The sequence below is a fragment of the Zeus faber genome (assembly GCF_960531495.2).
Source record: "Zeus faber genome assembly, chromosome: 4".
NCBI classification, from domain to species: Eukaryota; Metazoa; Chordata; class Actinopteri; order Zeiformes; family Zeidae; genus Zeus; species Zeus faber.
In genome coordinates, this window is record NC_137191.1 from 26643336 (window position 1) to 26671324 (window position 27989).

A 27989-nucleotide genomic window follows, 5' to 3' on the forward strand; every position below is an offset into this window, starting at 1 on the left:
CTAATTGAATATGGTCTAATTGGGTACAGCTGCTGTCCTTCGATGACAAATACGTTGCATGATCTGAACAGGCTCACGTGACAGGACAGCTGCACATATGGTCTCTCCCACACTCCCTCCCCCACGCTTCCTGGAAGATGGCGGTGCCTATGCAACGCGAGGCTCAGCGTCTCTCCACATTCTGCAAATTAGTAGTTATCGGACTATTTGTTTCAAGTTTATTCACTCAAAACAGTCTTGCGTACACATGGTTTAGGAACTTTTTGACATCGGATCTTGCAATATTGACAACTTTTTTGGCGACATCAAGCTCATCCCAGAGATCGACAATACTCCGGAGTCTGCCAACCCATCTACACCAACCGGAAGTGCTTGCAGGCGGCATCGAGACCGTAAACAAAGGCGAGGGAAGAGATGAGGTCTAAGGGCTAGGCTAAAGCTTACTTCTCAACATATATGCTTGTAGGAATATCTACCAAGCATATTCCTAGCCAATGTTCTGCCTCTGGCGAACAAAACGGATGAGCTGCCATTGCGGATCACCACTCAATAAAGGATTATAGAGTACGACATCATGATTGTCACGGAAACATGGCTCAACAGCTGAGTTTTTGATAGCGCCATCGAGCTAACGGGGCGCAATGTCCTCTGGGCGGATAGAACAGTTGATGACTTTGCGCAGACCAGAGGTTGGGGACTGTGCATTTATGTAAACAAAGCTTGGTGCACAGATACTTCTATCCTCGAGAGTCCCTGCTTTGCTAACCTTAAGCAGCAGCACTGACGCTACTTTGTAATTGTTAGAATTAGCTAGCAAGTGCTAGCCTGCTAGTCTGTCATTGCGCTCACCAGCTGCTAATAGTTACACATATACACACGTCTTCCCATTATTATTCACACTCTCCTGTTTTTTTCCATAATAAGAGTGAGTAACTCCTTTTGCTGCCTTTTTTAGGCAACTTCTGTTTTTTCCGATCCCAACCGTCCAATCACGACTACTGGGGTACATTTTACGAATAAGAATCATGTGATCGGTCCACGCCTAATATGTACAGTATGTGGGTGGACAAAACTGAGTTGTTGTGTGTGGTAAGTAAACTCAAGTCTCTTTGCTGGCACATTTTGAGGCAGACTAGTATGTCCAGAACAAAAAGGGCAAGATTAGGCTGAGAGCAGGTGCTACTCCCTCCACCTTTGTGCATCGCCCCATGGTCAAAAAGAGGAGGGCCCCTGCACCACGATGCACCCCTGGACCTGTACTAATGCTCTATATTATAGAGCCCATAGCTGCTGATTACAGCTATAGTGTTAAAGGTGACACAGGTATAAGTACAAACTCTTAATAATTATAGTAATAATTCTTATTTTTAAGTGATATTATTTTGAATATTCAAAAATATTGTATCCTAATTTCAACACCACCACACCACTCTACAATCACACACCCCAATGTTATATTTAACTCACATTAATATTTAACTCTCCCCAACCCCCGCAAAAAAAATCATGTTTTTCTCAAATTCCCCAACGCTGGATGAAATGGCATTTAGAGAACGGAATTTTACAATTAATAGGCTGTCCATGGTTAATGTTATGTGTTGCTAAATGTATCCAGTATCCTAGCCAAATCTGTTCACATTCCCTAAATTTACTAATTTAGTGGAGAACAATCCATTAACATGCTTTAATGCGCAGGTTAATTTGATTTAGATGTGCTGATAAAATACGATCTGATTCTTTAAACATCTTACCCTTTAAAATCACATCACAAACAGTCTATTTTGTTGCAACTCCACTGCGATGCTTGTATTTGCTGCTAACATCCTGGAACTATTGAGAAGGAACTCAGTTTGAGGATGTAGATAAACACAAACGGCCTTACTGTAATAAACTAATGATTGATCACTGGGTATAACATACGGACCTTATCTGAGGTAGAAAGCGTCTTACCGATCAAGAAGAACAGGGTAGGTGTGGTTAAAGTGAAGCGTCCGCTGTTACCCAATATGTTAGTCACTGAATGAGGCAGTGACGTCCTAACTGAAGACCCGTCTTGATGAGAGAAATGACTTGATTGCATTTCCATTTGAATTTTCACACCAAAAGAGTGTGCTGACATGTAAATGTAACTGGCACATTGAATTGCCAATGCCAAAATGCATTTGTTCGTTCGTTCGTGTACGGCTACACAGGCAATTGGGACATTAGCCAAGAAGTGGTATCGTCATCCAGTTCAATGAGGCCGCTGACTCCATGTGGTGATTTGAAGATTGGGCATTCATCAATGATGTGTTCAACAGTCTGTGGTTTTCTGCATTCACAGAGATTTGTGGCAGACACTCCAATCATATGCAGATAGGTTTGGGTCTTTGCTACTCCAGAGCTAAGTCTGTTTAGGTTGACCCAGGCATTCCGTGGTAGGTCACACCCAGGTGGATTGGTTGAAGGGGAGTTGATGAACTTCCTCAACGTGGAGGTTGACTCGGACCATTGCTTGTTCCAGCAGTCAAGGATCCATCCTGGGTGTGGAGGGCTCGTGGTAAGGAGTCTCCTAGCTTCGGTGTCTGCATTTGAGTCTCTGGTGGCCAAATTCAGCAGGTGGGGGGGGATCAGGCTTGTTGGCTCATCTGCACTCTTGCAGGCCAGTTTCAAGGTCAGGAAGTTACGACCGAGCTCTGGAGGAGGAATGCCAGACAGTATGGGGAGAAACTCGACAGGGGTTGATGGCAGGGCACCACTAATTAGCCTCATGGCGGTGTTAAGCACAACATCAACACAGGCTGTATGGCTGCTGTGACTCCATGCAGGGGCGGCATACTCAGCCGTGGAGTATGCGAGGGCAAGGGTAGAGGTGCGCAGGGTGGTGAAGTTTGCACCCCATCCAGTGCCAGCCAGTCTCTTCAGGAGGTTTACACGAGCAGCGGTCTTGGCAGCAAGTTGTTGGATGTGTGGCTTGAAGGTGAGGCTACGGTCAAGTGTGACACCGAGATATTTAGGGTTGGGTTCATGCCTGACGATGGTGCCGTCGAGTGTGATGTTTAGCATGGTATTCGCACATCGATTGGCAAACTGTCTTGGACAGGCTAAGCTTGAGATGCCATTTGTGGAAGTACCTGCTCAGTAGCGAGAGATCTTTCTCAAGGGCATTCTCAACCACACTAAAGGCTTTGTCACCAAATCCAATGGCTGAGTCGTCGGCGTAGGTGTATAGCGCGCACTCTCCAACAGGCATGTCAGCGGTATAGATGTTTAAAATTGTAGGGGCAAGAACAGAGCCTTGGGGGAGCCCGTTCCTCAGTCTTCTTCTCTTGCTGCGTTGGCCGTTTGAGGTCTCCAGTACAAAGGTACGGTCCTGTATAAGCAGCATGATGAACTTCACGAGCTTAACATCAGGCAAAGTCTTCAGGAGCTTGAGGTAGAGGCCTCTGTGCCAAACTGTGTCATACGCTGCAGTGAGGTCGATGGAGACTGTTCCAAACTTTTCTTTCCTCTGGAAGGTGCTTTTGATGTCATGAACTAGCCGGGTCACTTGATCTGTTGTTGATCGACCTTTACGGAAACCAGCTTGAGTGTGGGGAAGACTCTCTTCAATGATGTTTATTCTTGATAGAATGACCCTCTCAAGTAGTTTGTAAAGATGTGACAGGAGGGACATTGGGCGGTAGTTCTTTGGTTCATCTGGTGTTTTATTTAGCTTGAGTATGGCCAGCACCTTAGCCTGCTTCCATTTGGACGGTATGGTCAGGTTTTCTAGGCAGTTGGAGAGGAAAAGCTGGACCCAGGTCAGTGACTCATGGCTTTTGCCAGTTAGCATTCCCGAAATTCCATCTTCTTCTGTTGAGGCTAGAGATGGCTAGCTTGATGTCTCTGGAGATGATGATGGGCGAGTGACCAGATCTAGGGAACTTCTGTAGAACCATTCTGTTGCAGCGTCTGCTGATGTTGTTGGAGACAAAGGACAGATCAGGGCATGTCTAGGTGCTGTGTCTGCCAGAGTAAAAGGTTCTGGGGTCCTTGTTGTCGAAGAGCAGATGAAGGTTGTTACTTTCTGCCCAGTCGCTAGCAACAGAGCCATTTCTGTCAGTGTTTGATTACCCCCATTTGATGTTCCTACAGTTAAAATCACCGCAGACAAAAGAGTTCACAGGGATGGTAGGTAGGAAGGATATATATGGTGGTTTGTAGATGTTGCCCAGAGGTTCTATGGTGCACCATTCAATGGTAGAGTTAGCTGGAGATTGCTGGAGGGCTCTTGCATTTATTTCCTGTTTGGTGTAGCAGGCAATGCCGTGTTTGGTGTGACCTATGAAGCTGATGAGGTCGAAACCATCGATGAGTAGCTTGTCTTCAGTGACACAGTGGGTCTCTTGTAGCAGCAGTATGTTCGCCTGATGTTGGTTGGCAATGTGCTGGATGAGATCACGCTTCGACCGTGTCAGGCCCTCTGCGTTCAGTTGCAGTATACGCACTTCGGTGTTAGCCATGAGGCGCGTAGTGGGTACTGTACTGTTGAGGACGGAGGGCTGTTGATGTAGAATCTGTGTAGTACTAGTATGACTGGTTTTGTTGGATTCTTCGGTATCTTCAGATCGGGATCGTCAGGGTCGTCGGAATCCGTAGCAGGGCCACCACGTGCAGGTACCAGTCTTGACCCCAGAATACATTGCCATTTGAATAAAGACGCCAGAAAACTTGATTTACAAGTTCTAAAAATATGTCATCCTTGGGGTATTGAGGCTGTTGAATCGTTCAATGCAAGGCTCACGGTTCGGTACGAAGTACAACCCAACAATTTGTTAGATTCACGACAACAAAGTGAACAAAATAAAGTTGAGTTTGAACTGTGTGAAATATGCCTACCCTGTAGTGGAGAATACTGCCGTTATACTATCCTCTGAAGTCCATTTCAGACTGACTGTAATGCCCGTGTAAACAAATGCTATTATTTTTTATTGTTTTATTATTTTTTAGTTCAATTATATAATGTTCTGAGGCTCTCATTTTATGAACCTCAGAAGATGGGCCAGGTCTTCATTGTGTTTTAAGTCCAAGCGGATCCCACCTTTACAGAATCAGAATCACCTTATTTGCCAAGTAAGTTTTCACATACAAGGAATTTGCTGTGGTTTGTTGGTGCATAACATACAACACAGAAAAGAAACAATGTGTGCAATATCTTCAATATATTTGTTATTTAAAGTGAAAAACTGAACAGTAGTGCGGGAATATGCAAAAAAGAGTGACCAGGGGAAAGGACAGAGAACAAGGATGTCCAAAGACGTGTGTTAATGGAACCCACTGTGGTAGGTGTGGACTGTACGTAAATATAACGTGTAGTGTCTAAGGGGCGAGGGGGTGAGGGTCTGTTTCAGTGGGGGGTCCTGGGCCTTGTTGATGAGGCCAGCTGCAGACGGGAAGAAACTGTTGTTGTGGAGAGAGGTTTCTTGTTTCTTGCTTGTTGGACCGCAGCCTTCTGCCAGAGGGAAGTGTTTCAAAAAGTTTGTGTCTGGGGTGGGAGGGGTCGGCCACAATCTTACCTGCTCGCCTCAGGGTCCTGGAGGCGTACAGGTCCTGGGAGATGGAAGATTGTAGCCAATCACCTTCTCAGCAGAGCGAATGACACGCTGCAGTCTGTCCTTGTCCTTGGTGGTTGCAGCAGCTAGCAGACGGTGATGGAGGAGGTGAGAATGGACTCAATGATGGAGGTGGAGAAGTGCACCATCATCGTCTCTGGCAGGTTGAACATCCTCAGCTGCCGCAGGATGTACATTATTTGGTGGGCTTTCTTGATGATGGAGCTGTTGTTCAGCTCCTACTTGAGGTCCTGGGAGATGATGGTTCCCAGGAAGCGGCAGGATTCCACAGAGTCGACTGGGGAGTCACACAGGGTGATGGGGGTGAGTGGGCCTGCGTTCTTCCTGAAGTCCACAACCATCTGCACTGTCTTCACAGCGTTGAGCTCCAGCTTGTTCAGGCTGCACCAAGTCACCAGATGGTCAAGCTCCCACCTGTAAGAGGACTCACCTCCACCAGAGATGAGCCCAATGAGAGTGGGGTGGTGCACATTTCAGGAGCTTGACAGACTGGTGGCTGGCGGTGCAGCTGTTGGTGTACAGGGAGAAGAGCAGAGGAGAAAGAACGCAGCCTTGAGGGGAACCGGTGCTGATGGTCCGGGAGTCAGAGACATAGCTATTTTGGGACTGGGATGATAGTGGAGGATTTGAAGCAGGCTGGTACATGGCATGTGTCCAGTGAGGTGTACGAGACCAATCCCACTTTTAAGATAAATTATATATTATATATATATATTAATTTAGATACAGTGCCTGGCATTTTTTTGGTCTTTTGTGGTTGTATTGGTAATGTACTGAACCATGTTACCACTGTATGGTATTGAATCAAACCGTCATTTTCTGTGAAACGTTACACCTCTAACTATTAGCCTTGTTTCAATTCCCTTACTTTTACCTGTGTGAAGGACATATATAATATACACTAATTAAGCAATTCTGGTTAGATATAACCAATTCTGACAAAATTCTTAACCATCATTTTCCCTCACCTGCAAAACAATAGTTTCATATTTGAGAAGCTGGGGTAACATTTGCCATATGGAAATAGCTTATTAGAAAACAAAATCCAAACAGATTCCTTTTGTTCTTTTCCGATGAGACGAACCATTTCAGAAGCACTTAAGCACTGAGGGACAGTTCAATGCCATGTGAAATGTTGACACAGACTCAGGAATATATGAATTTCATGAATATATAGATTGATTTCTGGGTATTGTTTGGTAAAATGTGTGTGTGTATAAAATTATAAATTGTAAGTAGAGGCTTTCTAATTCTATAGTTAGAGAAATAAATGGGATACATGGGAGCGTAGCAGGGACGGTACTGACCAGGTGGGTTGTTCCGTCGGTGAGCATAGGGGTCCTCCGGCTCAGCGAACACACTGGAGGCCATCTTGTTTTTCCGAACAGGGGTCTTGTCCTCGTCGGCCCCGAAAGAAATGTTGGAGCCTCCACCCGGAGGGCGCAAGACTCTGGAATGGGAGGGGGGGGGGGGGGGGGGGGGGGGAGAGACTGCCATCAGAAGTCAACAGAGACCTCATTAGCTGGAAAAAGTGCATTTTTCACATTTGCATTGTGAAAACAAATAACTTCATACACAGAACTGGACGTGGTGCTGCTTCAAGTTGAAAAATAAGTAAATGAGTGTAATAATGTCATAGATCACATTTTTTTGCTGTCAAACCATAACATAAAACGGTGAACATACTGTAGCTGGATTTAAAGACTTTTTGAGCGGTGAGACACTGCCCACACTGTCAGCTGGTTTGTTTATATTTTTCTTTCTTCTAAATCGAAATCTGGCATGTGTTCAAACTCCTACACACTCCCCAGTCTCTGGGCCTCTGTCCCCGGCTGCTCTGTGAAATTCGTTCTGGGTTTTTTTTAACTCAAAGCGTGTACTGTAATTAGAGATGGCACCGATCCAACAGCCACTATTGTGCACAATTCTGCATCAGATAAGCAAGAATGAACCTGATCTTCCAACTCATTTCGGCTAAAATATCTCGTAAACACTTTTGCAACATAACGTGAAGATGTGTAAAGCAGGCAACGTGATGACAATAGTAGCCACTAGGCAGATTTAAGATTAAATTGTAAATTGGTGATCTACGTCATTGATCGCGATGGACATTGACGAGACGTTTTTTGAGTGAGTATTGAAATGGAGTAAGTGCTGTTTACCGTGTTCTGAAACTGGAGCAGAGAGGAAGTGAGGGGAGGAGGGAGAGGGAGAGGAGGCTCTCGCCCTCTCCGCTCAGAGCTGTCGAGTAACCACTTTTGATCGCATCTCACTTCCACTCTACAGTCCTGCACATGGACCCCCAGCTCTGGTTCTAGGCATTTTGCCGCTCTGGCAAACAGAGCAGCACAGCGGAGGGCAGATCAGGAGCACCCGCGATGGTGTGCATCGGGAAGCCCGTGATCGGCGCTCTGCTGTGCACATGTCGCGGGTGCGCAGAGGACACGTTCCTCATGAATATATCTTGCCTAGACAGTCCGCAAGCTGGCTACCCATTCATGCTAAAAAAATAATAGAAAAAATAATAATAATAGCAAATGCTTGATTAAAAAAGGCATCAAGGGGCAAAGGAGCAGGTGTTCTGGCACACTTCACCACCCCCCCCACCCCACCCCACCCCTGCAGGTGCCTGATGCTCTATATGCAAATCTTGTGATTATAATATAGCAATAAATAATATATTCTCATAGAAGATTTTAGATGTATTTATTTTTATTTGTTTTCTCCATGTATGAAATAAAAATTTGACATCTGAGTTAAGAGACTGCCCGGTTCCAACAAAAACCTGTGCGTCTCCACTGTTGGGACAGTAAGGATGCACGTCTCCCCGTTCATTTTCTATATTTTGCTAAGGGACTTAATATTGTGAAAAATCGATGTTTTTACACCCCCTTAGACCCCAATAAAATCCTACATTGGCGATCGCTGCCCCCAAGCAGTCGGATTGGATTTGGATTTTTGCACGATTGCCCGAACACCAACAGTCACGTGTGGTGTAACAACAATGAGGGGGCAGCACCAGCACAGGAAACTTACTTTTAGTCAGTTACTCCGTATGAAAAGGGCTCATGAAGGCACCATGAGGTAACAAACGGCTTCACGTACTGCCTCAGGTGGATAGGGTGGGGAGGCACATGTCCAGCTCCCTCACCCTGAATACAGGATCCCCCCAGGGCTGCGTCCTCAGCCCCCTACTGTACTCCCTGTACACACATGACTGTGTGGCCAGGTCCAGCTCCAACACCATCATCAAGTTTGCTGACGACACCATCGTGGTGGGCCTGATCACCGACGACGATGAGAAGGCCTACCGCGAGGAGGTGGCTGATCTGTCACTCTGGTGCCAGGACAACAACCTCCTCCTGAACATCAGCAAAACTACGGAGCTGATTGTGGACTTTAGGAGGGGATTACAACCGAGGACGCACGTGCCGTTGGTGATGGGACTTGTGTCGACTGGGTGAGCAGCTTGAAGTACCTGGGAGTCCACATCACAGAGGATTTAACATGGATCCTCAAGTTCTTCTACTGTGGAGTGGTGGAGAGCATCCTGACAGGAAAAATCACTGCCTGGTTTGGGAACTGTACTTGCTCAGGACAGGCGAGCCCTGCAGAGGGTGATGTGTTCAGCCGAACGTATCACTGGAACTACCCTCCCCTCCCTGCAGGACTTATACACCAGGAGGTGTCGTAGAAGAGCCCGTAGGATCATGAAGGATCCTCATCACCCCAACAACGGACTGTTCCAGCTTCTGCAGTCGGGCAAGCACCTCCGCAGTCCCACAGTGAGGACAGAGAGACTGAGACAGAGTTTTTTCCCCGCAAGCCATTAGAACCGTCAATGCTGAACTCACCAGGGGTCCTAACAAAAAGCATTGAGTCACTCACACTGCCTTACTATACTGTATGTAGCATACTGTACTGCAAGTTACTGTATCAATGCACTGGGTTAGTGCATACTGCACTGTATTGCTGTTCTGTTCGGTGTTACTGTATTGCTGTGTTGTATACTGTACTGTTTATCGCCATACTCACTTTATTCACATGCACTTTACTGCACATATCTGTATATAAAAATGGCCTATCCCATATGATGACAGACGATTTATTTATATTTTTTTATGCAGGAAAGATCAGAGCATTGAAACGGTGTTAGTGCAGTTTACCGTGTTCTGAAACTGGGTGGAGGGAGAAGAAAGGGAGAGAGGGAGCGGAGGCTCTCCTCCTCTCTGCTCAGAGCTGTCAAGTAACCACTGGTGATCGGATTGCACAGAGGCTCCCATGCCTATATCTTTTTTTTTTAGATCTATATATTTTTGTTTGTTTTAAACCTGTGCTGTCAGCATGCTGGGCATACAACAGATTATTTGTATGCCATTGCATCTAGGACAGAGTTAGTCTGCAAGTGGAGTTCAAGTTCTCAACCTGCAATGCAACTCTTTATTCATTCTTAAATCATCAATAATTGCTTGGATTAACTCTGTCCTGTGGTATGACAAAAGCATAGTTTTTGTTAACACAGAACCGCCACCAATCCCCCTCTTTGGAGAACGATCTTACCATGTTTTGGTCTATAAACAAGAGATTATTGGTTACATACATATACATACGGTCATGAGAATCATCATGGGTGAACCAAATAAACACAGGACCAAACAACATGTACATGAGTTAATTAAGTCAAGGAAAACTGGAACAGCAAGTGGGAATGTGGCCTCTTCCTGTCATAGTTATGGCAGTAAATGAGGGTGAAAAGGAGAGGGATGTAACCAGGAGAGTGTTGGGGTGTGATCAAAGCAGGTGCTGGTGGTGTGTGTGTGCCTGTGATGGGACCACCTGTATGTGTACGTGCGTGTGCGTGTGATGTATGTGCATGTGAAGTGTCCACCCGTGAGTGCACAGGACTTGTCCCAGTTGGTTCTGGAGTATGAGGTCAGAATTGTATCGTAGTGCCTCCAAGCAGCGGGAAAGGCCCCGAAGAAACTCCTGGGCCCACAGCTGTACAGACACACCACGGCCGTACAAACACCCCACAACCGCAGGAAAGCCCCGCCCTGCATCCACAGAAGACCCACCCAGGCTCCCAGAGAAGCCGGAAGCCAGCAGAGCAACACCCACACCTGGCCCCGAGGAGCATAACCCAGTCCCGAAGCACCTGAGACAACCACCTGCACAAGGGAGACGCCTGCCCTACCACAACCGGCCGGACACCACATCCAGCTGCGAGCCCTGAGCCCCCCATCCACGTAGCCGAGTGTGATCAGCACAGAGCACCTGGATGTTAGCCCCAACCCCCCCTCCGATGCCTGCAGGCTGCCAGATATGTGGGCCCTCCACCACCCCGCTACAGAGAAGCCACACAGTGAGAGCAAAGGCCGACAGCCGCCCCCCGCACCCAAACACACACTTACGGCAGCAAGCGGCCTCCTAGGGGCCCCGAAAGGCACCAAGCGGTGCTCTCCTGAGCCCCGCCGGGTCGCAGCCTGCCAGAAACCACCAGGCGCAAGCTGCCCACCCGGCCACCCCCGGGCCAACCACGCGCACGCATAGAACGTAATTTAATGTGGCAAATGTGGTCTCCCTGTTCCAGAAGTGCACTATTTATTGGTATAAAGTATTTACACAAAAATATCCAGTTTTGTCCCCACTGTCCGACATATAGATTGGCATATAGAGTGGCATGCTCGGGGGGCGCCTGAGCCCTTTTTATCAGACGCATTTTTTTTTTTAAGCGTAAATGGGCATTAAGGTTGCTGGGCAAGATATATTTGTGAGGAACGTGTCCTCGGTGCACCGAGCGCAGATCTGTCTGTACATAGCCATATTCCTTCAACCTATTCCATTTTATTTCAATTTATTTTTTATTGTATTTTATTCTATATATTTTTTATCTTATTCTATAAGTATTCCACTAACTGTATTACGTTTTAGGAGTCAGTTAGTCGGTCTATTAGAAAGTAATTTTCTACTTTTTATTTTATTTTAGTACTTTTTCCTAGGACTTCTTGTGTGCTATCACCGGGTGCGTTGCATTACATTTCACTGCATATATGTATGGAAGTATGTATATGTATGTGACAAATAAAAATCTTGAATCTTGAATCTTGAACAGAGCGGCAATATCTCGTGTCTGGAACAGAACGACTTCTGGAGCTATGGACACGAATGAAGTGTCATTAGAACCGGGATGTCTCTTTTTAAGTATAAAATGTTTACTAATTGAATATACAGAATATAAAAGGGGGAAACATGAAATACTGTATACCAGGGTATCATTACGTCAGCTGGTGCCGCGTGCAATGAAAAAATTGTAACTCATTTTCGATGTAATGCTGATGTAAAGAGGAGCGAAAGCAATTTTTTTTACAATTATTATTAATAATAACCTGCTTTACAATTCATTTGTTTTACTTATTCTTGTTGATTGCATTGCTTTCTGTGAGGCACTTTGTGCTATCGCTAAAAAAGTGCTATTCAAGTAAAGTTTATCATTAGAGGTCAAACTGCTCTGATTTTTTGTTTTTCATTTTCTTGGTGTTCTTCGGGCTACAGTATCTGGAACACCGCAGTACGCATAGGCGGTTGAGGCCTCGTTAGAACCGGGACGTTCAAGATGTCTTGTCGTTCGAATTTGATCAAATAACGATGTTAATTTGGAACAGAAATTTAAAAAACAAACTGTAATTTTACTGGAAGTAGAGGGACATTGGCATGATTTGATTTGTTTCAGGAGCGGGCCTTTTGTGACATGATCATCCAAAGTTATATAAGTCCAAGCTTAGTGTCTCGGATGTCATTCACATCCAACCACTTGTGCCTTGTGGAGCGCATAGCGTTCACAGACAACCCGAGCCGACGGTGCGTTTAATGTTAACTATGAAAACTGTAAATCGCTCTGCGTTTCAGAAAACCCTGAAAACTATATTCGGTCGCACCGCGGGATGTTCTAAGACAGTGGTTCTTAACCTTATTAGAGGTACTGACCCCTGCAAGCTTCATCAGTGCATTCACCGAACCCTTCGTAATTGGAAAAATAAAATATGATTTCTTCAAAATATAGGTACATATTTTATTAGTGCACAAAATGAACCATGGATCAGTTGCACACAAAATCACCGTGTTCAAAGAACGAAACCAACAAAACATGAATTTCACACAAAGACATAACTCAATCAATATTTACTGCAAATCAATGTGACTTTTTCTGTTGCCTTTCAGATACAAGTTCAGAAATGCGCGGCTTCACCTTCGCAAGTGCCACTCTCATCATTTTCGCAACAAAGTCTGTTCCTTTTCTTAGTTCACATGTCTACCATCCCTGAAAAGGATTGCTCGCAAAGATACGAGTATCTCAAGGGCTTTCTTAGCAATAAGAGGGTATGGTGCGATTTGGTGACACCAAAACGTTGAGAGCGTTGTTGTTCTGAAGAGTTGCTGTTGAAGCTGGCTCTGCTGAAGTTCAATGATTTCATCGTTGACATCTGCTGTCGCTACACTAAACGTGAACGGCTGAGCCAGCATGTCTCACCCATGCTGGATATGACTCTCTGGTGGGGAAGTATCCGTCGAGAGACTTTGCGAGCTCATCTAAGTGCATGGCAATTGCTTGCTTCAACTCCTCAGGTACAGAAATGTCTCCAATTCTAGTCTTCGATCTTACTTACACAGTCGTCCAGCAGGGGAAAGTTTGCAGGTTATCACTCTTTTTGTCATTTCCATAAAGGTAGCCTTTTTTTTTTTAAACGCCTTCAGGTTTTCTTCCACTTCGATGATGTTGACTCCACCGCCCTGCATCTGTCGATTGAGATGTTTGAGAGCATCGAAAATATCGGCCACGTACACCAAAATGAGAATGAACTCAGAATTTTCGAAGCAATCTGCGTGACAATGTTGGTACTCTTGCAAAAACAGGGCTTATTCTACACGCATGGCAAAAACTCAGCACCTTTCCCCGGGATAACCACCGAACGTTAGAATTGTACAGAAGTACCTTGAACTCAGAGCCCATTTCCTTACACAGATCTTTGAAGATGCGGTGCTTCATAGCACTATTTTGCACGTAGCTCACACATTCAGCTACAATTTTTAATACTTCTGCCAGTTTTGGAGGCAAGGTTTTTGTTGCCAACGCATGCCTGTGCAGAACAGTGCGTAACAATGATGTGTGGTGCATCGGATTTCACCAGCGCTCCAAAACCAGAGTGTCGTACCAGCACGGCTGGAGCTCCGTCCGAACAAACTGCAGAAACCATATTCCACGAAAGATGGTTGTCTCTGAAGAAGTCCTCCACAAGTTTCTTCACATCGACTGCCTTGGTGGTTGTTGTTAAGGGGCTTACAAAATAAAAAAATCTTCCTTTATCACATCGTCTTTCATATAGCGCACGAATACAACAAGCTGGCTTAGATTGGGAACGTTGGTGGTCTCGTCGAGTTGGTGGCTGAATTTTGCTGGGCTTGAAATCAGATCTGTAACTACTTGAGCCAAGATGTCATCGCTCATAACGTCTATTCTGCTGCTGTCTGTCATTTGAAAGAGAAATTTTGGTTAACTGATCTTAAGCAGCTTTGCCCAGCATGATATTCGCCATCTTCAACGCAACTGGTTTTACAAGTGTTTCACCAATGGTGTGTGGTTTGCCCTGCTTTGCGATCATGTACGCAACTTCGTACGATGCTGTGAGGATCGATTTGTCGATGGATACAAAGCCGAGAACAGGCAGAGTAGCCTCTTCATCGAATCTGGCTCTCTTCACCTTGAATTCAGCGAGCGTTGTTGTTCTTGTATTTCCCATCTCCATGCAGCTTTTGGAAGTGTTCCTTTAGTTTTGCCGGTGCTAGACTAGAATTGCTCAACTTGGCATTGCAAATCATGCATTGAGGACGCTGATTCCCATCACGTTCCTTTATACACGTGAATCCATATTGTACGGTTTCGTCCAACCACTTTCTTTTTTTTACTCGATATAGTTAGTATGAAGGGATTGAAAGATTCAAAGAAAATCACAAATGACGTACAATCACAACAGCCACAAGTCGACTACTGAGCGCACCAAGTTCCCTGCAGCACAGATATCAAAGCCAAGCAGTGCGGAGTGAACAGCTGCAGCCAATGACGGCCAAGCGGAGCGTGACGTCGCGAATAATACGAGTGGGCTGAATTTATTTGGTGTAACACATTTTTACTAAGCAACTGAATATTTGTAATCTACACGGCGAAGAGAAATTGTGTGTTGCCAAATTGTCGGCAGCCAATTTTTGGACGGCCGACAAAAACGGCTCGACATTGCTAGTGTGCACCGGGCTATACTGTGTGTGTCTTGACCCCTGCAGAACCCCCTGTGAGGAACCGTTCCTCCCATCACTCCTTTCCTTGATCCAAGATCAACTACATAAGCACAGAGAATGTCCCAGACATCAAAGCAAGAGTAGAAAGGTAACTTGTCTTGTTTTTATGTGCAGTTTAGCAAATAGCAGATGCCACATGGAATATTAGCTATTGTATTTTGATTGCAATAATTGGCAATTTTCAAACCATTTACCAAAAATGCCCAATTGCTCAGCTTCTTTAAGAGTAGCACTGGGCCCCGTGCTTCATCCACTGTGCAGTAGGAGGAGGCCACGGAAGCTGAGCTGAACAGTTACCTGATGACTCCTACCATCAATAGCAAGGAAAGTTGATATTGCGTACTACTACACAATGTCAACTTTCCGCTGCTGAGCCACAAGCCACAAGCCACAAGTTTGCCATCGGACAGTTTTTAGTGCTGGCGGCAATGTAGAGGTGTGTCGGCGTTCGCGTCTGAAACCGGAAAAGGTTGAAACCAGAAACATGTTGGTTGGTTTTCTTGACAAAAAAAAAAATATATCTGTCAGGACCCCAATGAGTGTTGAGAAGAAGTAGAGCAGTCAGGGAAGCAAGGATTATGTAAGGCTTCTGTTGTTTGGAGTCATTTTAAGATTTGATTTATTCCGCACTTTATCCTAGTGGCAGCCTTTGTGAAAAAAAGAATGTTCAAAAGTTAAATGCTGGTTATCAGCAAATAAATGTTTCAGTTGAATGTGCAAGATATTTTGTGCAAAATTTATATTCTTATTTCCATTCTGATCTATTCTATTATTATATTTAGTGATCACTATTTTGATAATAATTGTGGTTTGTCAATTCAAAAGCTAAATGTCAGTTAATCATTTTCTATTGATTACAGATTTTGCAATATTTCGATTCTGCTCCTGAGCCATAAGTGAATGACCAACCTATTTCAATGTCAGAGATTGTTCACATTAAGGTCTTATTATTTTCTTATTGGAATTGTTTTTTTTTTTAAAGCAATGTGACAAAATAGATGTTGGAAGCCATTCAGACCTTTAAGTTCTCATCCTTACATTATACTGTAGCAGTTAATATTTTGATAGCATCTCACACGGTAATGTTCCGTTACGTTTGAACTCGATCACGCAGTGAATACTGAACTGAAGCTTGACTTTAAATCCCAAATCGATTTTTTTCCCGAACGGTTCAGCCCCTGGTGACGTTCAGATTTTGTGAGAACTTTTCCCCAACAGACTCGAGCCAAAACCAGACATTTGTTAAAGCCCAATATGAACGTCCGAGATGGACGACAAAGACGCAGTAGCTTGAAATGTAGTTTCCACGTGTTAAATAACTACACGTGGATGTTCTGTGCGTCTTCCGACAGCATTCTCCTTGATAAGTGATGTGCAGCTTGTGAAGACGTTGGCGTAAGAGAGTAGCCCAACGCAAGAAGCTTTGAAGACTTAAAGTGGTAATCCATAAGAACATCTGTGTCGTCACCCCCTCCCCCGCACTATGCCTTCTTCTGATCATTTGATTTTGTTTCATTTTAGCATGGTCATTCGAGGGGCTGGGGATAGGTTCTTTAGTTGTCAGTGTTCCTCCATATGGGCAGCTTACTGACCACAACGAGCTACGCCCCTTTATCAAAGTCACCACGCCGCCTTCCATCAATGCCTCGCCTTCTTGCCGGGAAAGGCGGACCCCGCCACCAACAATAGAAGCAGCATGACGACGAGCACATTGAGGACGCAAATATGTTTCTCGGTGAAGTGTCCGCTGAAAACAAGAATCACATATCCGATTTTCCGAAAAAAAAAAAAATATATATATATATATATATATAATGGCGCGGATTACCTCTTTAAACGGGCTGCGCCGAGCTTTGAAACCCGCGGGGGCCCCACCCAACAATGGAACGAAACGCCTCGCTGATGCTGGCCGTCGACGCGAGCCCCCATAAGCGCCTCTGCGAGCGGGAGGACGCCGGACGCTCGGAATCACCGCTTCGTCACGAATGACAAAACACCGGTATCCTGAATAAAACGCACGGGCGCGTAACAACAGCCCGACGCGGCCGCGGGCCCTGAGAGCCCCGGCGTCCGCAGGTCGAGCTGCCGTCTCGGGCTTCTCATCGCTCACCTTGAGCTGCTTTTGGAGCCGGGCTCCATCCCTTGGAACGTGGTGGTCGTCGTCATTCTCCTCGGGAATCGCCTTCTAGGTGGAAACGGTTGAAAATGCCTCGTGGAACGGTGTTATGCGCAGTGTTTCACCGCCTCATGGTCCGCTCGACGGAGCGCCGCGTCTGTCAGTGCATCCACACCTGCTGGGCGGTCTGCTCCAGTCGGGCGCTGCGGCCTCCAGGGGGCGCTGCGGCCTCTAGGTGGTCATAGCCAGTGGTTCTCAATGTCGGGTCCGGGGACGCTCAGGGGTCCTCCTGGGAGTTCCCGGCAGAATACTGAACAATTATAATTCGCCGGGTATTTTTACGAGTTTACGAGGCGACGGCACCGTTACAGAATGCAGAATAACGGGCGTTTCCGCTGTTATCTCCCAAACTACAGTAGAAGAGTCTTTGTCACGCAACACACCACACTACAACACACGCACACACACACGCTTTGGATGGCGGCCGGTGAAATGTGGCCTCTGCATCTGACCCATCCTGGCTTGTCCTTCCTCCGGGGGGGGGGGCAGCCAGAGACTAAATTTGACCTAGCAAGTCTAAATTGTAAATTGTTGTGTACTTCTTGGAATTGGCCATGTAACGTGTGCAATTCAGACGTCCCCCAAAGCACAGACAATTTAATAAAAAGAATCAATTTATTCCAATAGAACATTTTCAAAATAACAATGGATTTAAGTAAATTCAAACGCAGGATTACATAACAGCAACACCAACAATCCATCTGGATAAAACCCTTAATAACAGTAATTAAAAAAAAAAAAAAAAAGTTTATGCCTTTACAGGGAAAAAAAAAAATGATTTATTTCGGCACATTATACTGAACGCAGCTCAAAGAGTTGTGCACAAACCGCAGTTCTTAAGTTATTGTACAAATGTAATAATGATTTAAAAGAAGAAAGAAATGTATCTACAACGCTGCTGCTGCTGCTGCATCTGGATGGTACGGAGGCTGGAAGCCAAGACTTTAGAGAAGACGGAGCACGGCTGAAAAAAGGTTTGGGGGCGGGTGGGGTTGTGGGGGTGGGGAGGTAGGGATGTTGGTAGGAAACAGTCTTTAGAGAAAAGAGCCTCCTGTTTGCTGCTGGAACACATCGATCGTGTCTTCGTCCTCCATTTCTAGCTGCGGGAACACAAGAGAATACGGCGTCAGAGTGTATTCCTTCATGCTTAGTTAGCGCCTGCATGCGACAAAAGATCGATCGTTCGCTGGGAGCACTTTCATTTCTGTCTTTTTTTATCCTTTATTTTGATCAATTTAGATCGCCATGTATAGCTCTTAAAGTCCCTGTAAAGTGAATCCAGTGATTTGTTGTGAGAAAGTAATTGCTGAAAATACAGTGGGGCAAAAAAGTATTGAGTCAACCACCAATTGTGCAAGTTCTCCCACTTAAAAAGATGAGAGAGGCCTGTTATTTTCATCATAGGTATACCTCAACTATGAGAGACAAAATGAGAAAAAAAAAATCCAGAAAATCACATTGTCTGATTTTTAAAGAATTTATTTGCAAATTATGGAAAATAAGTATTTGGTCAATAACAAAAGTTCATCTCAATACTTTGTTATATACCCTTTGTTTGCAATGACAGAGGTCAAACGTTTTCTGTAAGTCTTCACAAGGTTTTCACACACTGTTGCTGGTATTTTGGCCCATTCCTCCATGCAGATCTCCTCTAGAGCAGTGATGTTTTGGGGCTGTCGCTGGGCAACACAAACCTTCAACTCCCTCCAAAGATTTTCTATGGGGTTGAGGTCTGGAGACTGGCTAGGCCACTCCAGGACCTTGAAATGCTTCTTACGAAGCCACTCCTTCGTTGCCCGGGCGGTGTGTTTGGGATCATTGTCGTGCTGAAAGACCCAGCCACGTTTCATCTTCACTGCCCTTGCTGATGGAAGGAGGTTTTCACTCAAAATCTCACGATACATGGCCCCATTCATTCTTTCCTTTACACGGATCAGTCGTCCTGGTCCCTTTGCAGAAAAACAGCCTCAAAGCATGATGTTTCCACCCCCATGCTTCACAGTAGGTATGGTGTTCTTTGGCTGCAACTCAGCTTTCTTTCTCCTCCAAACACGACAAGTTGAGTTTTTACCAAAAAGTTCTATTTTGGTTTCATCTGACCATATGACATTCTCCCAATCCTCTTCTGGATCATCCAAATGCTCTCTAGCAAACTTCAGACGGGCCTGGACATGTACTGGCTTAAGCAGGGGGACACGTCTGGCACTGCAGGATTTGAGTCCCTGGCGGCGTAGTGTGTTACTGAGGGTAGCCTTTGTTACTTTGGTCCCAGCTCTCTGCAGGTCATTCACTAGGTTCCCCCCGTGTGGTTCTGGGATGTTTGCTCACCCTTCTTGTGATCATTTTGACCCCACGGGGTGAGATCTTGTGTGGAGCCCCAGATCGAGGGAGATTATCAGTGGTCTTGTATGTCTTCCATTTTCTACCTATTGCAGATTCAGTCTTCCCAGCCTGGTGCAGGTCTACAATTTTGTTTCTGGTGTCCTTTGACAGCTCTTTGATCTTGGCCATAGTGGAGTTTGGAGTGTGACTGTTTGAGGTTGTGGACAGGTGTGTTTTATACTGATAAAGAGTTCAAACAGGTGCCATTAATACAGGTAAGGAGTGGAGGACAGAGGAGCCTCTTAAAGAAAAAGTTACAGGTCTGTGAAAGCCAGAAATCTTGCTTGTTTGTAGGTGACCAAATACTTATTTTACCGAGGAATTTACAAATTAATTAATTTAAAATCCCACAATGTGATTTCCTGAATTCTTTCCCCCCATTCTGTCTCTCATAGTCGAAGTGTAGCTATGATGAAAATTACAGGCCTCTCTCATCTTTTTAAGTGGGAGAACTTGCACAATTGGTGGCTGACTAAATACTTTTTTGCCCCACTGTATGTGAAAAGACTGAACGATGTAGTGCTGAATTGTGGAGTTAAACCGTTTAGTGTTTAGTGTTTCTCACTGTTTTTGAGGTCCGGATTTTTTGGGCGGGGCTAAATCGTGACTCAATGACGGATACAAGGTCATACATTGCATGGACCCGCCCCCAACACTGTACAGGTACCCCTCACTTAACGACCGAGCTCCGTTCATACAACCAGGTCGTTAAGAGAATTGGTCGATAAGTGAGGACCCGTGTTATAACGCTAATGTAGTGAATACTGACAGACTGCGGGAACGAGACCAAGAACGGTGATGCACGTTGAGATGTTTGACACTGAGACGCCACGGTATTGTACGCATCTTACAATACAGATTCTGAAAAGTCGTCAAACAGGTAGGTCGTTAAGTGAGGAGTACCTGTATAAACACCAAGTCCAACCGTCGTGAATTGGCGCATCCGTGGTGAAATAAGCTAAGCTAACAGCCCAGAGTTTGGGATAAACTGCTGATTTGGGAATAGACACCTGGAGTAAAAGACGTCTTCAGGGAGACCGTGCTAAGACATGCTTTTCCGGCAGGAAAATAAATCGGCACCCCTGCGCTCGGAGGAAATAAAACAAAGCGCCGTGTTGGTTGTGCGGTGTAGCGGTTTTTTACTGTTAGCATTAGCTGCATGCTAGCAGAGGAGCCTGCAGGGAGCACCAGAGAGCTGGGAGTCCAGCAGCCAGCTGCGCTTTGAGGTGAGCAACTAGACACAGGACCGGGTTTGGCAGAACATTTAAACATGGAAGTTTCTCCAATGTAAACATTTACATATTATTACACGGTTAACACGATTGGGCGTGGTTTCAGCGTCTTCAGGAGACACGCCCCATTCTTCTCAGAGCAGAGAGTTATGGCTATTTTTTCCACAATTTTGAAACCTAATTTTATATACTTGGCAATATTTTTTAATCATACAAATTTGGCTGGGTGGTTAATAACACATTGTTCAGTGGTGTGACGAACTCAGAACACAATTTTATTTTGACTTTACAGGTACTTCAAAGCTAGATGATGCTTCTTCGTCTGCACGTAAGCCAATGTGCACGGGTGCCATTTGGAAACTTAGCGTAGCCGTTTGCTTTTATACAATGTTGTGTATAACGTTACATGTACACTGGGGGGCAGTGTCGCATTCAGTAAACCACAATGTACAGAAAACAGAAGAAAAATGTTTTTTTTGGGCTTTTATTATTATTTTTTTATTATTTGAAGCTTTTAGAACTCAAAAATCAGTTTTTGAGACTAATTTGCAAGTCACTTCTATCTGCTACATTTTCTTTCACATTTAGAACCCGCCTCCTGACAGGAAGTCAGACAGTTTAACCAATCAGTGCGTTTGAAGCACAGGACCGCACGCCTTGTTGAGATTTGGAAGGTGTGTGTATCAGCCCCTCTGCAAGGTATACAGGGAGGTTTACATGTACTGAAGCAGAAACAAGGCTTAACTCTAATGTTACCTATTCCTATTAGTTATTCCTTTTATTGATATCATTAATATTATTATTTTTATAAGGGGTGGCTGTGATATACAGTTGGTTTGACACTATCGACAAAACGTACTTATTATAAGTTCAATTGGACTTAAAGGAGAACTATTATCTGTCACACACACACACACACACACACACACACACACACACACAGATATTCGGCTTTCGGGTGAATTTCAGGATGAACCTAAAATGCACTATAACCTTTACAGGTAACCTTAATTTGACCTTCTCTAAACTTTTGAATGCACATGTCCAACTGTTCAATGTTCCAGTACTTTTTGCACAACTTGCTGTTCTCTAACAAGGAGCTGAACAGCAAAATTCGGCAAAACAGGTGTTTGATCCATGAATCGACCAATACATTCCCTGGTTCAATTAGAATTGGTATTTAAACAGTCCTCTTCATCTGTCTGTTCACATTTTGACATCATGAGACCAAGACGACATTTAACAACTGATCAACAGTACCTCGCCATTGCGAGGCTTCAAACAGGATGTTCTCAGAGGGAAGTGGCCACTGAGCTTAGAGTGTCACAGAGTGTCATCAGCAGGTTGCAACTGAGATACAGAGAGACTGGAAGAGTCATAGAAAGGCATAGAAGTGGACGTCCTTTGGCCACATCCCACACTGATGAGCGCTTCATTGTGAACACTGCCCTGCGGAACCGGATGATGATGCCACTCAACTCCAGGCACATTTAAGGAAGGTGAGAGGCACCCAAGTGTCACGTCAGACCATTCAAAACTGTTTACATCAGCATGGTCTGCGTGCTAGACCTGCAAGGGTACCTGACCACACCACCAGGCACAGGCATCATCGTCTTGTATGGGCCAGGGAGCATTTACGCTGGACAGGGGACCAGTGGCATCAGTGCTGTTCTCTGATGAAAGTTGATTCACGTTGAGCAGAAATGATGGCCGCCAACCATGTTGGAGACGTCAAGGAGAGCGCCATGCATCAGCCACTGTTGTCACCAGACGAGCCTTTGGTGGTGGTGGTGTTACAGTGTGGGCAGGTGTGTCTAGTCAATACAGAACTGCCCTACACTTTGTGAATGGTACAGTGACGAGCCCATACTACCTGAATAACATCATTAATCCAGTCATTGTGCCCCTGCATGAACAACACAGGCCTCATCTCATCTTCATGGACGACAATGCTCCAGCTCATCGAGGTCGCATCATTAGGGAACGGCTGCTGGAGACTGGGGTACCTCAAATGAAGTGGCCTGCACTTTCTCCAGACCTGAATCCCATAGAAAACCTATGGAATCAGCCGAGTTGCCGTGTAGAGGCTCGTAACTCTGTACCCCAGAACCTCAATGACCTGAGGACCGCCCTTCAAGAAGAGTGGGGTGCCAGGCCTCAGCAGACAATAAGTCGACTTGTGAACAGCATGAGACGTCGTTGTCAAGCTGTAATTGATGCTCAAGGCCACATGACAAGTTATTGAGACATTGACATTTTTTGTTGTGGTAAACCCACCACTGTTGTTGGCTTTTGTTTCAATAAATTGTTCGAGATAAGGAAACCACCACTGCATGCTTCTACTTAAATGCCCTACTTTCATGATATAATATCACTGTAGCGTCAACTTTTTACATTTTCATAAATTTCACCCGAAAGCTAAATATCCCTAACTTTTTATGAGTGTGTGTATATGTGTGTGTGTATATATATATATATATATATATATATATATGACAGATAATAGGTCTTCTTTAAGTCCAATTGAACTTATAATAAGTACATTTTAAGTACCATATATATATATAATGTTACAATGTCAGATGTTTATATTAGACGTGGCCAAAGTGTCAAATAATGAGGTAAACTAATGACAATATAATGGCTGTAAACAAAACGCTCAGTCTTCCGACAGCTCTGAACGCTCCGTTTCCAAAGGTTTATTCTTCTCTCTACTCGCTGGATTTCTTTATATGGTCATCTGCTCGGCTCTTGCTAAAGGCGAGATAGGCGTCCACCCAGGGCGCCATCCCAAGGGGGGGTGCATGGAAAGGGAGTGATTGGGGCACATTTTGCGCACCTGTCTCCCTCTCCATCGGTACCGAGGACACGCGCTCCAGCAACGGGGTGCCCATGATCTGCGCGCCAAAACAGTGTTTTTATTTTAGATGTAGGTTATTTTATGTTACTTCTGCTTTTAGAACGTAACAAGTGTCCATGGATGTTATCCCTGTGCAATTAGTACGCTTCTATCGGTTTTATCCTGAATCGGCTGCCGACTGATGATTCGACTCGTCGACTTTCAGGGAGCAGCCCTAGCAAATACATTTACATTTTAAATACCACAATTTTAGTTACCCATTAATTCCCATCCAACGGGTGAAGCGATAAAACCAGAGTGGAGTCTCACCTGCGAGGGCGTGTCCGTCTCATTGATGGGCTGACCGTCAAACCGGAACCTGATTTGCCTCATTGACAGCCCCTTAATGGTAAAAAAAACAACATGGCATCAGCGCTGCAAATAGCTCACGAACAAGCCACTGTGCCAGACTAGCTGCTGAGGTCACCTTTGAGATAATATAACACTTTATTAATACCTAGGGGAATTCAGGGCAATGCAGACAGGAGGCAAAAACAGAAAGTCGGATTCAAAGACATAGCGAGATGAAAGATGTTACGCTGCTAGAATCGCATATCTGATGAGGGGGAATGTTTAATATTAGGGGTGTCACGATTCTCCAAACCCACGATCTGAGTTGACTTCCGATTTTAAGGTTACGATTCGATTTTCAATTTAAACATATGTGCTTTTTTCAGCACTGACGGCTATGGCATTGTTCGACTATTGAGTCCTGATTTGTAACACTGCCCTTTGTATACACCTGTTTCTCAATAAGTAACTTTTACTGGAATATCAAAAATTATAAATAACAAAAATATGAGAACAGCTAAACAACACACCTATACGGTTAAGAGCTTTAGCAAAACTAGACTTTAGAATAATAACCACTGAGTTACTTATTACACTACTTTTAATATACTCACCAAAATAAGGGCAGAAAAACGGATGGCATTTTTGCCAGAGGGGAACGCTGGTAGTAAAAGCCAAATTACTATCTGCAGCTCCGATCAGAGTGATCTTTTCTCCAAACAAAGCAAATAAAAACTCTAGATGTATTTAATTTACTCCGTTTCCTGCTGCTGCTCTTTTTTTTTTGTCTCCCTTTAATCATATTATTGCCTGTTATTTTAATGTGAGCTGCTGTACTACTGCAATTCCACTGTGGGGGTCCATTTATATAATTAGTCCATTTCTATCCCTTTATGTAATGTGTCTATTTAGGTTCTTGGCCTATTTCTATCTTTGTATGTTCTTGGTCCATTTCTATCTATTTACCTAATTTATAGTGAATAGTACATCAGTCAGGCTGTGGCTAATCAAGGGGATCTGGGTGGTGGTGGATAACACCTGGAGTGATAGCATTTTATCAAGGCCTTCATCCATTTCCCATCACATAATATGTACTAATACCTCAACATTACAGCGCTTCACTCACACTCAAAAGTAAGGTAGGCAATGGTACAAAATTGTCGGAATAGGTTTTTTTTCCAGCTCGGTACTCAGGCACATTAGCCTAAGCATGCTAAGCATGCCAGTTAATGTTAGCACAGGCCGGAGCATCATGTTTCCCCCCTCGATAAAACATCATAATTTTTTTAATCATTCAGAATTGATATTCTAATACCTATTAAGAAATTATTTTTTTTTTAACAAAATTACAGACAAATCATCTCTCTCTTATTCAATCAAGTATTGCAGGTAAGAAGTATGTATTTGGTGCGGGGCAGAGCTAACTAGCTAAGTAGCTAAGTATTAGGTAGAATCAGGGCAGGATATGAAGCAGATGACTACGAACTGTTATTATAAGAGCAGAAATGTTGACTGATGCAGAAGAACTTGACTCAATTTGACAAAAAGAAATGTTTGCGTCATTAAAATCTTACAAACTATGTTTAACTTGAGACCTCAAATTCAAATGTAAAACTATTTAAAGTAGTGATGCGAGGGCAAAGCCTCATGGAGCTTTCCTCCAGTTTGTGCCGAAAACAAAGCTGAAGCTTCAGGGCACTGAAAACGCCTGACACCAGTCACGTTATCTTGATACCGCAGACAGGAATTCTGATACAACCGCTCATTAGTTTCAACCTGTCAGTAGTCTCTGCTACCCTTCCGTCAATATCTCTCACCTGGGTATCAAATATATAAAGTGCGGTGGTTTCATCCGCTCTATCGGTTTGGGATAAAGCCAAAAGTTCAAAGCAGTCACACCTCTTCTGGTGGTTTGTTCTTGTATTATCAGTGAGGATTCAAGATGTCACACATGATAATGGTAATCCCATACAAGCCCCAACGCACTGTGCCGAACCAGCGAGCTTCAAGTGAATCAGGCATCGGTATCAAAAGTTCCATCCCTAATTTAAAGGCTTTTAAGCGTAAAATTTGTAAGACTGAGTTTAAGAAACATTAAAAGTATATTTGTATTTATCACTCCTAGGAATCGCACCAAAAATTTAACATGTTAAAAAAATAAAAAAATAAATTTAAAAAGTGCTACCTTAGAGTAGGGCATAAAAGTTAACCAGGATGCTACATTTAAGGGTAGCACTCTTTTGAGAGTCAATGACGACAGCCTGAGATATAAAATGGAAATATTGTCGTCTCGAGTGAATCTTCAAACATCATATTGATATGTATAAATTATTTGGGCCATTATTAGTGGGCAATGTGAAGGGATATATGCACAGTTACAACTTTTCTTTGTGCAGAAAATCACAGGGTCTTACGAGCATGTAATGGCGTCCTGTACAAGATCGATCACAGAAATAAGGCCATCTCTCTCCGAAATACATATTTAAATAAGTACATTTAATATGTTTTAAAGCTTCACAGACACCAGGAATATAGCACTGTCAGCCAAACACTCAACATGTTAAAGAGCTTGTTTAGATACTGATAATATTGAACCGCACACAGATGCAGTTTATTATTAAAGTTGCCTGAACGCTCTTAGCTCAGAGCTTTGAAACGGGTTGGGACCTCCACCTCTCCCATGTCCTAGTGGAGATGGGAGAGGTCTCCAGGATGACACCGTCGACTCAAAACAAAAATTTTTTTACTCCTACGTCTAAAAGTGGGATTGAGTTTGCATCCCTGAGAATTCCAGGGCTGTTAAGAGGGATTTCCTCCGGAGACACTTGATGTGTAACCGAACAAAGGTTGGGCCACTGTCCCAGACACCGGCTGTTTTCGGGCGGTGTAACCACAGTGACCCAGGCTCCTCCACCCACCTGCCGCTCGCAGTAGGCCTTCATCAGCTTGCTGAGCGGGGTGTGCCTCTTGATCTTGAACTGCACCACCGAGCCATCCTGGCCGGCCACCTTCAGGTTGATGTGCTCGTTGCTCTCGGTCTTCACTCCCTCCTGGAAAACACAAACAATTTTTAATGGAGACAGACGCTTTAATGACTTCAACAACGGATGCAAATGCACACAATTTTCTATTATCGACAGTGTGGACCGCAGATACATAAGTTCATTTTTTTTCATAGGTTTATTGTATGTATTGTATTACTGTTTCTTTCCTCAGTTTTAGGTCAATTTTAGGTTGATTGCATATTGGCTAATTTATCCCTTTTTTTTTTATTATTATTTTTCGGATTATTCTACATTGTCAATAATTCCGAATGTCAATAGGTTAAGAACATTTTACCACGTTTCTCTATTTTTTTTAAATGTATTTCCGTATTTTCCCTACAGGGATAACCAAAGTAATTATCTATTTCACAGTGAATGCATCAGTCAGGCTGTGGCTAATCAAAGGGATGTGGTGGCTAACGCCTCGAGTGATAGCATTTATCAAGGCCTTCGTCTATTCTCCATCATATAATATCTACTATATCTACCTTGACATCGCAGCACTTACATCGAACGCGTATGAGTAAGGAAAGCAAATATTACAAAGTAGAATGGGTTAATTTTTTTTTTTTTCCTTTTCCTCAGGTCGATACTTTCCGGCACATTAGCAAGCTTAGCTTAGCGCGCCGGCTAACGTTAGCTCAGCCCGGCGCGTCGTTTCGCTACTCGATTAAAACACATCATTTTCAATTCATATTCCAATAACGGCCGGTCCAAAATGTCTCCGCTGGACCCAAAACGGCATATGAGCAAATACCCAGCGAAATAACGGCTCTCCTCACCTTAGGCTTCTCGTCCGCCATGGCTGCTGTTCTGCTTCGCGCTGGTTCCGCTGAGGCTGCGCCACTCAGTTGCGGCGCGACGCACACTGCGCCGAGCGGCGGGCAGCAGCATCTTGAACTGCGCGCACCTCGAAACGGGCTTTCACCTCCAAATGGTTGAGACACCGCATTCAAACCACCTCACAGCAGTCCCACACAAACAGCGGAACAATGGCACGCTAACTAAACGGACGGCATCGAT

General features: G+C 44.4%; 2 protein-coding genes across 2 annotated transcripts in view; both read right to left on the reverse strand.

Moving 5' to 3' along the window:
* jpt1a (Jupiter microtubule associated homolog 1a) overlaps window positions 1–17181 on the reverse strand; it is a 28401-nt gene extending 11220 nt beyond the window's left edge. The window contains exons 1-2 of the mRNA XM_079998529.1: window positions 17053–17181; window positions 6902–7044 (exon numbers count right to left, since the gene is read on the reverse strand). Coding sequence (XP_079854655.1) covers window positions 6902–7044; window positions 17053–17108 — 199 coding nt within the window. The 5' untranslated portion in view covers window positions 17109–17181. The remainder of the gene's footprint in view (window positions 1–6901; window positions 7045–17052) is intronic.
* Window positions 17182–17714: 533 nt separating this feature from the next.
* sumo2a (small ubiquitin like modifier 2a) lies at window positions 17715–27882 on the reverse strand. The gene is made up of 4 exons (XM_079999685.1): window positions 27749–27882; window positions 26841–26972; window positions 23902–23973; window positions 17715–18218 (listed from the first exon to the last, which is right to left on the reverse strand). Exons 1-4 carry the CDS (start codon window positions 27767–27769, stop codon window positions 18153–18155), a joined length of 291 nt encoding a protein of 96 aa, XP_079855811.1. The 5' UTR covers window positions 27770–27882; the 3' UTR covers window positions 17715–18152.
* Between the last annotated feature and the right edge of the window lie 107 nt (window positions 27883–27989).

Bases quoted from the DNA above. Each gene is read 5' to 3' on its own strand.
- sumo2a (XM_079999685.1), bottom strand. From the start codon at position 27,769: ATGGCGGACGAGAAGCCTAAG. The intron at 26,973-27,748 runs GTGAGGAGAGCC...TGTGTTTTCCAG, and splicing joins TGGCGGACGAGAAGCCTAAG to GAGGGAGTGAAGACCGAGAG. The intron at 23,974-26,840 runs GTGGGTGGAGGA...TTTACCATTAAG, and splicing joins AGGCCTACTGCGAGCGGCAG to GGGCTGTCAATGAGGCAAAT.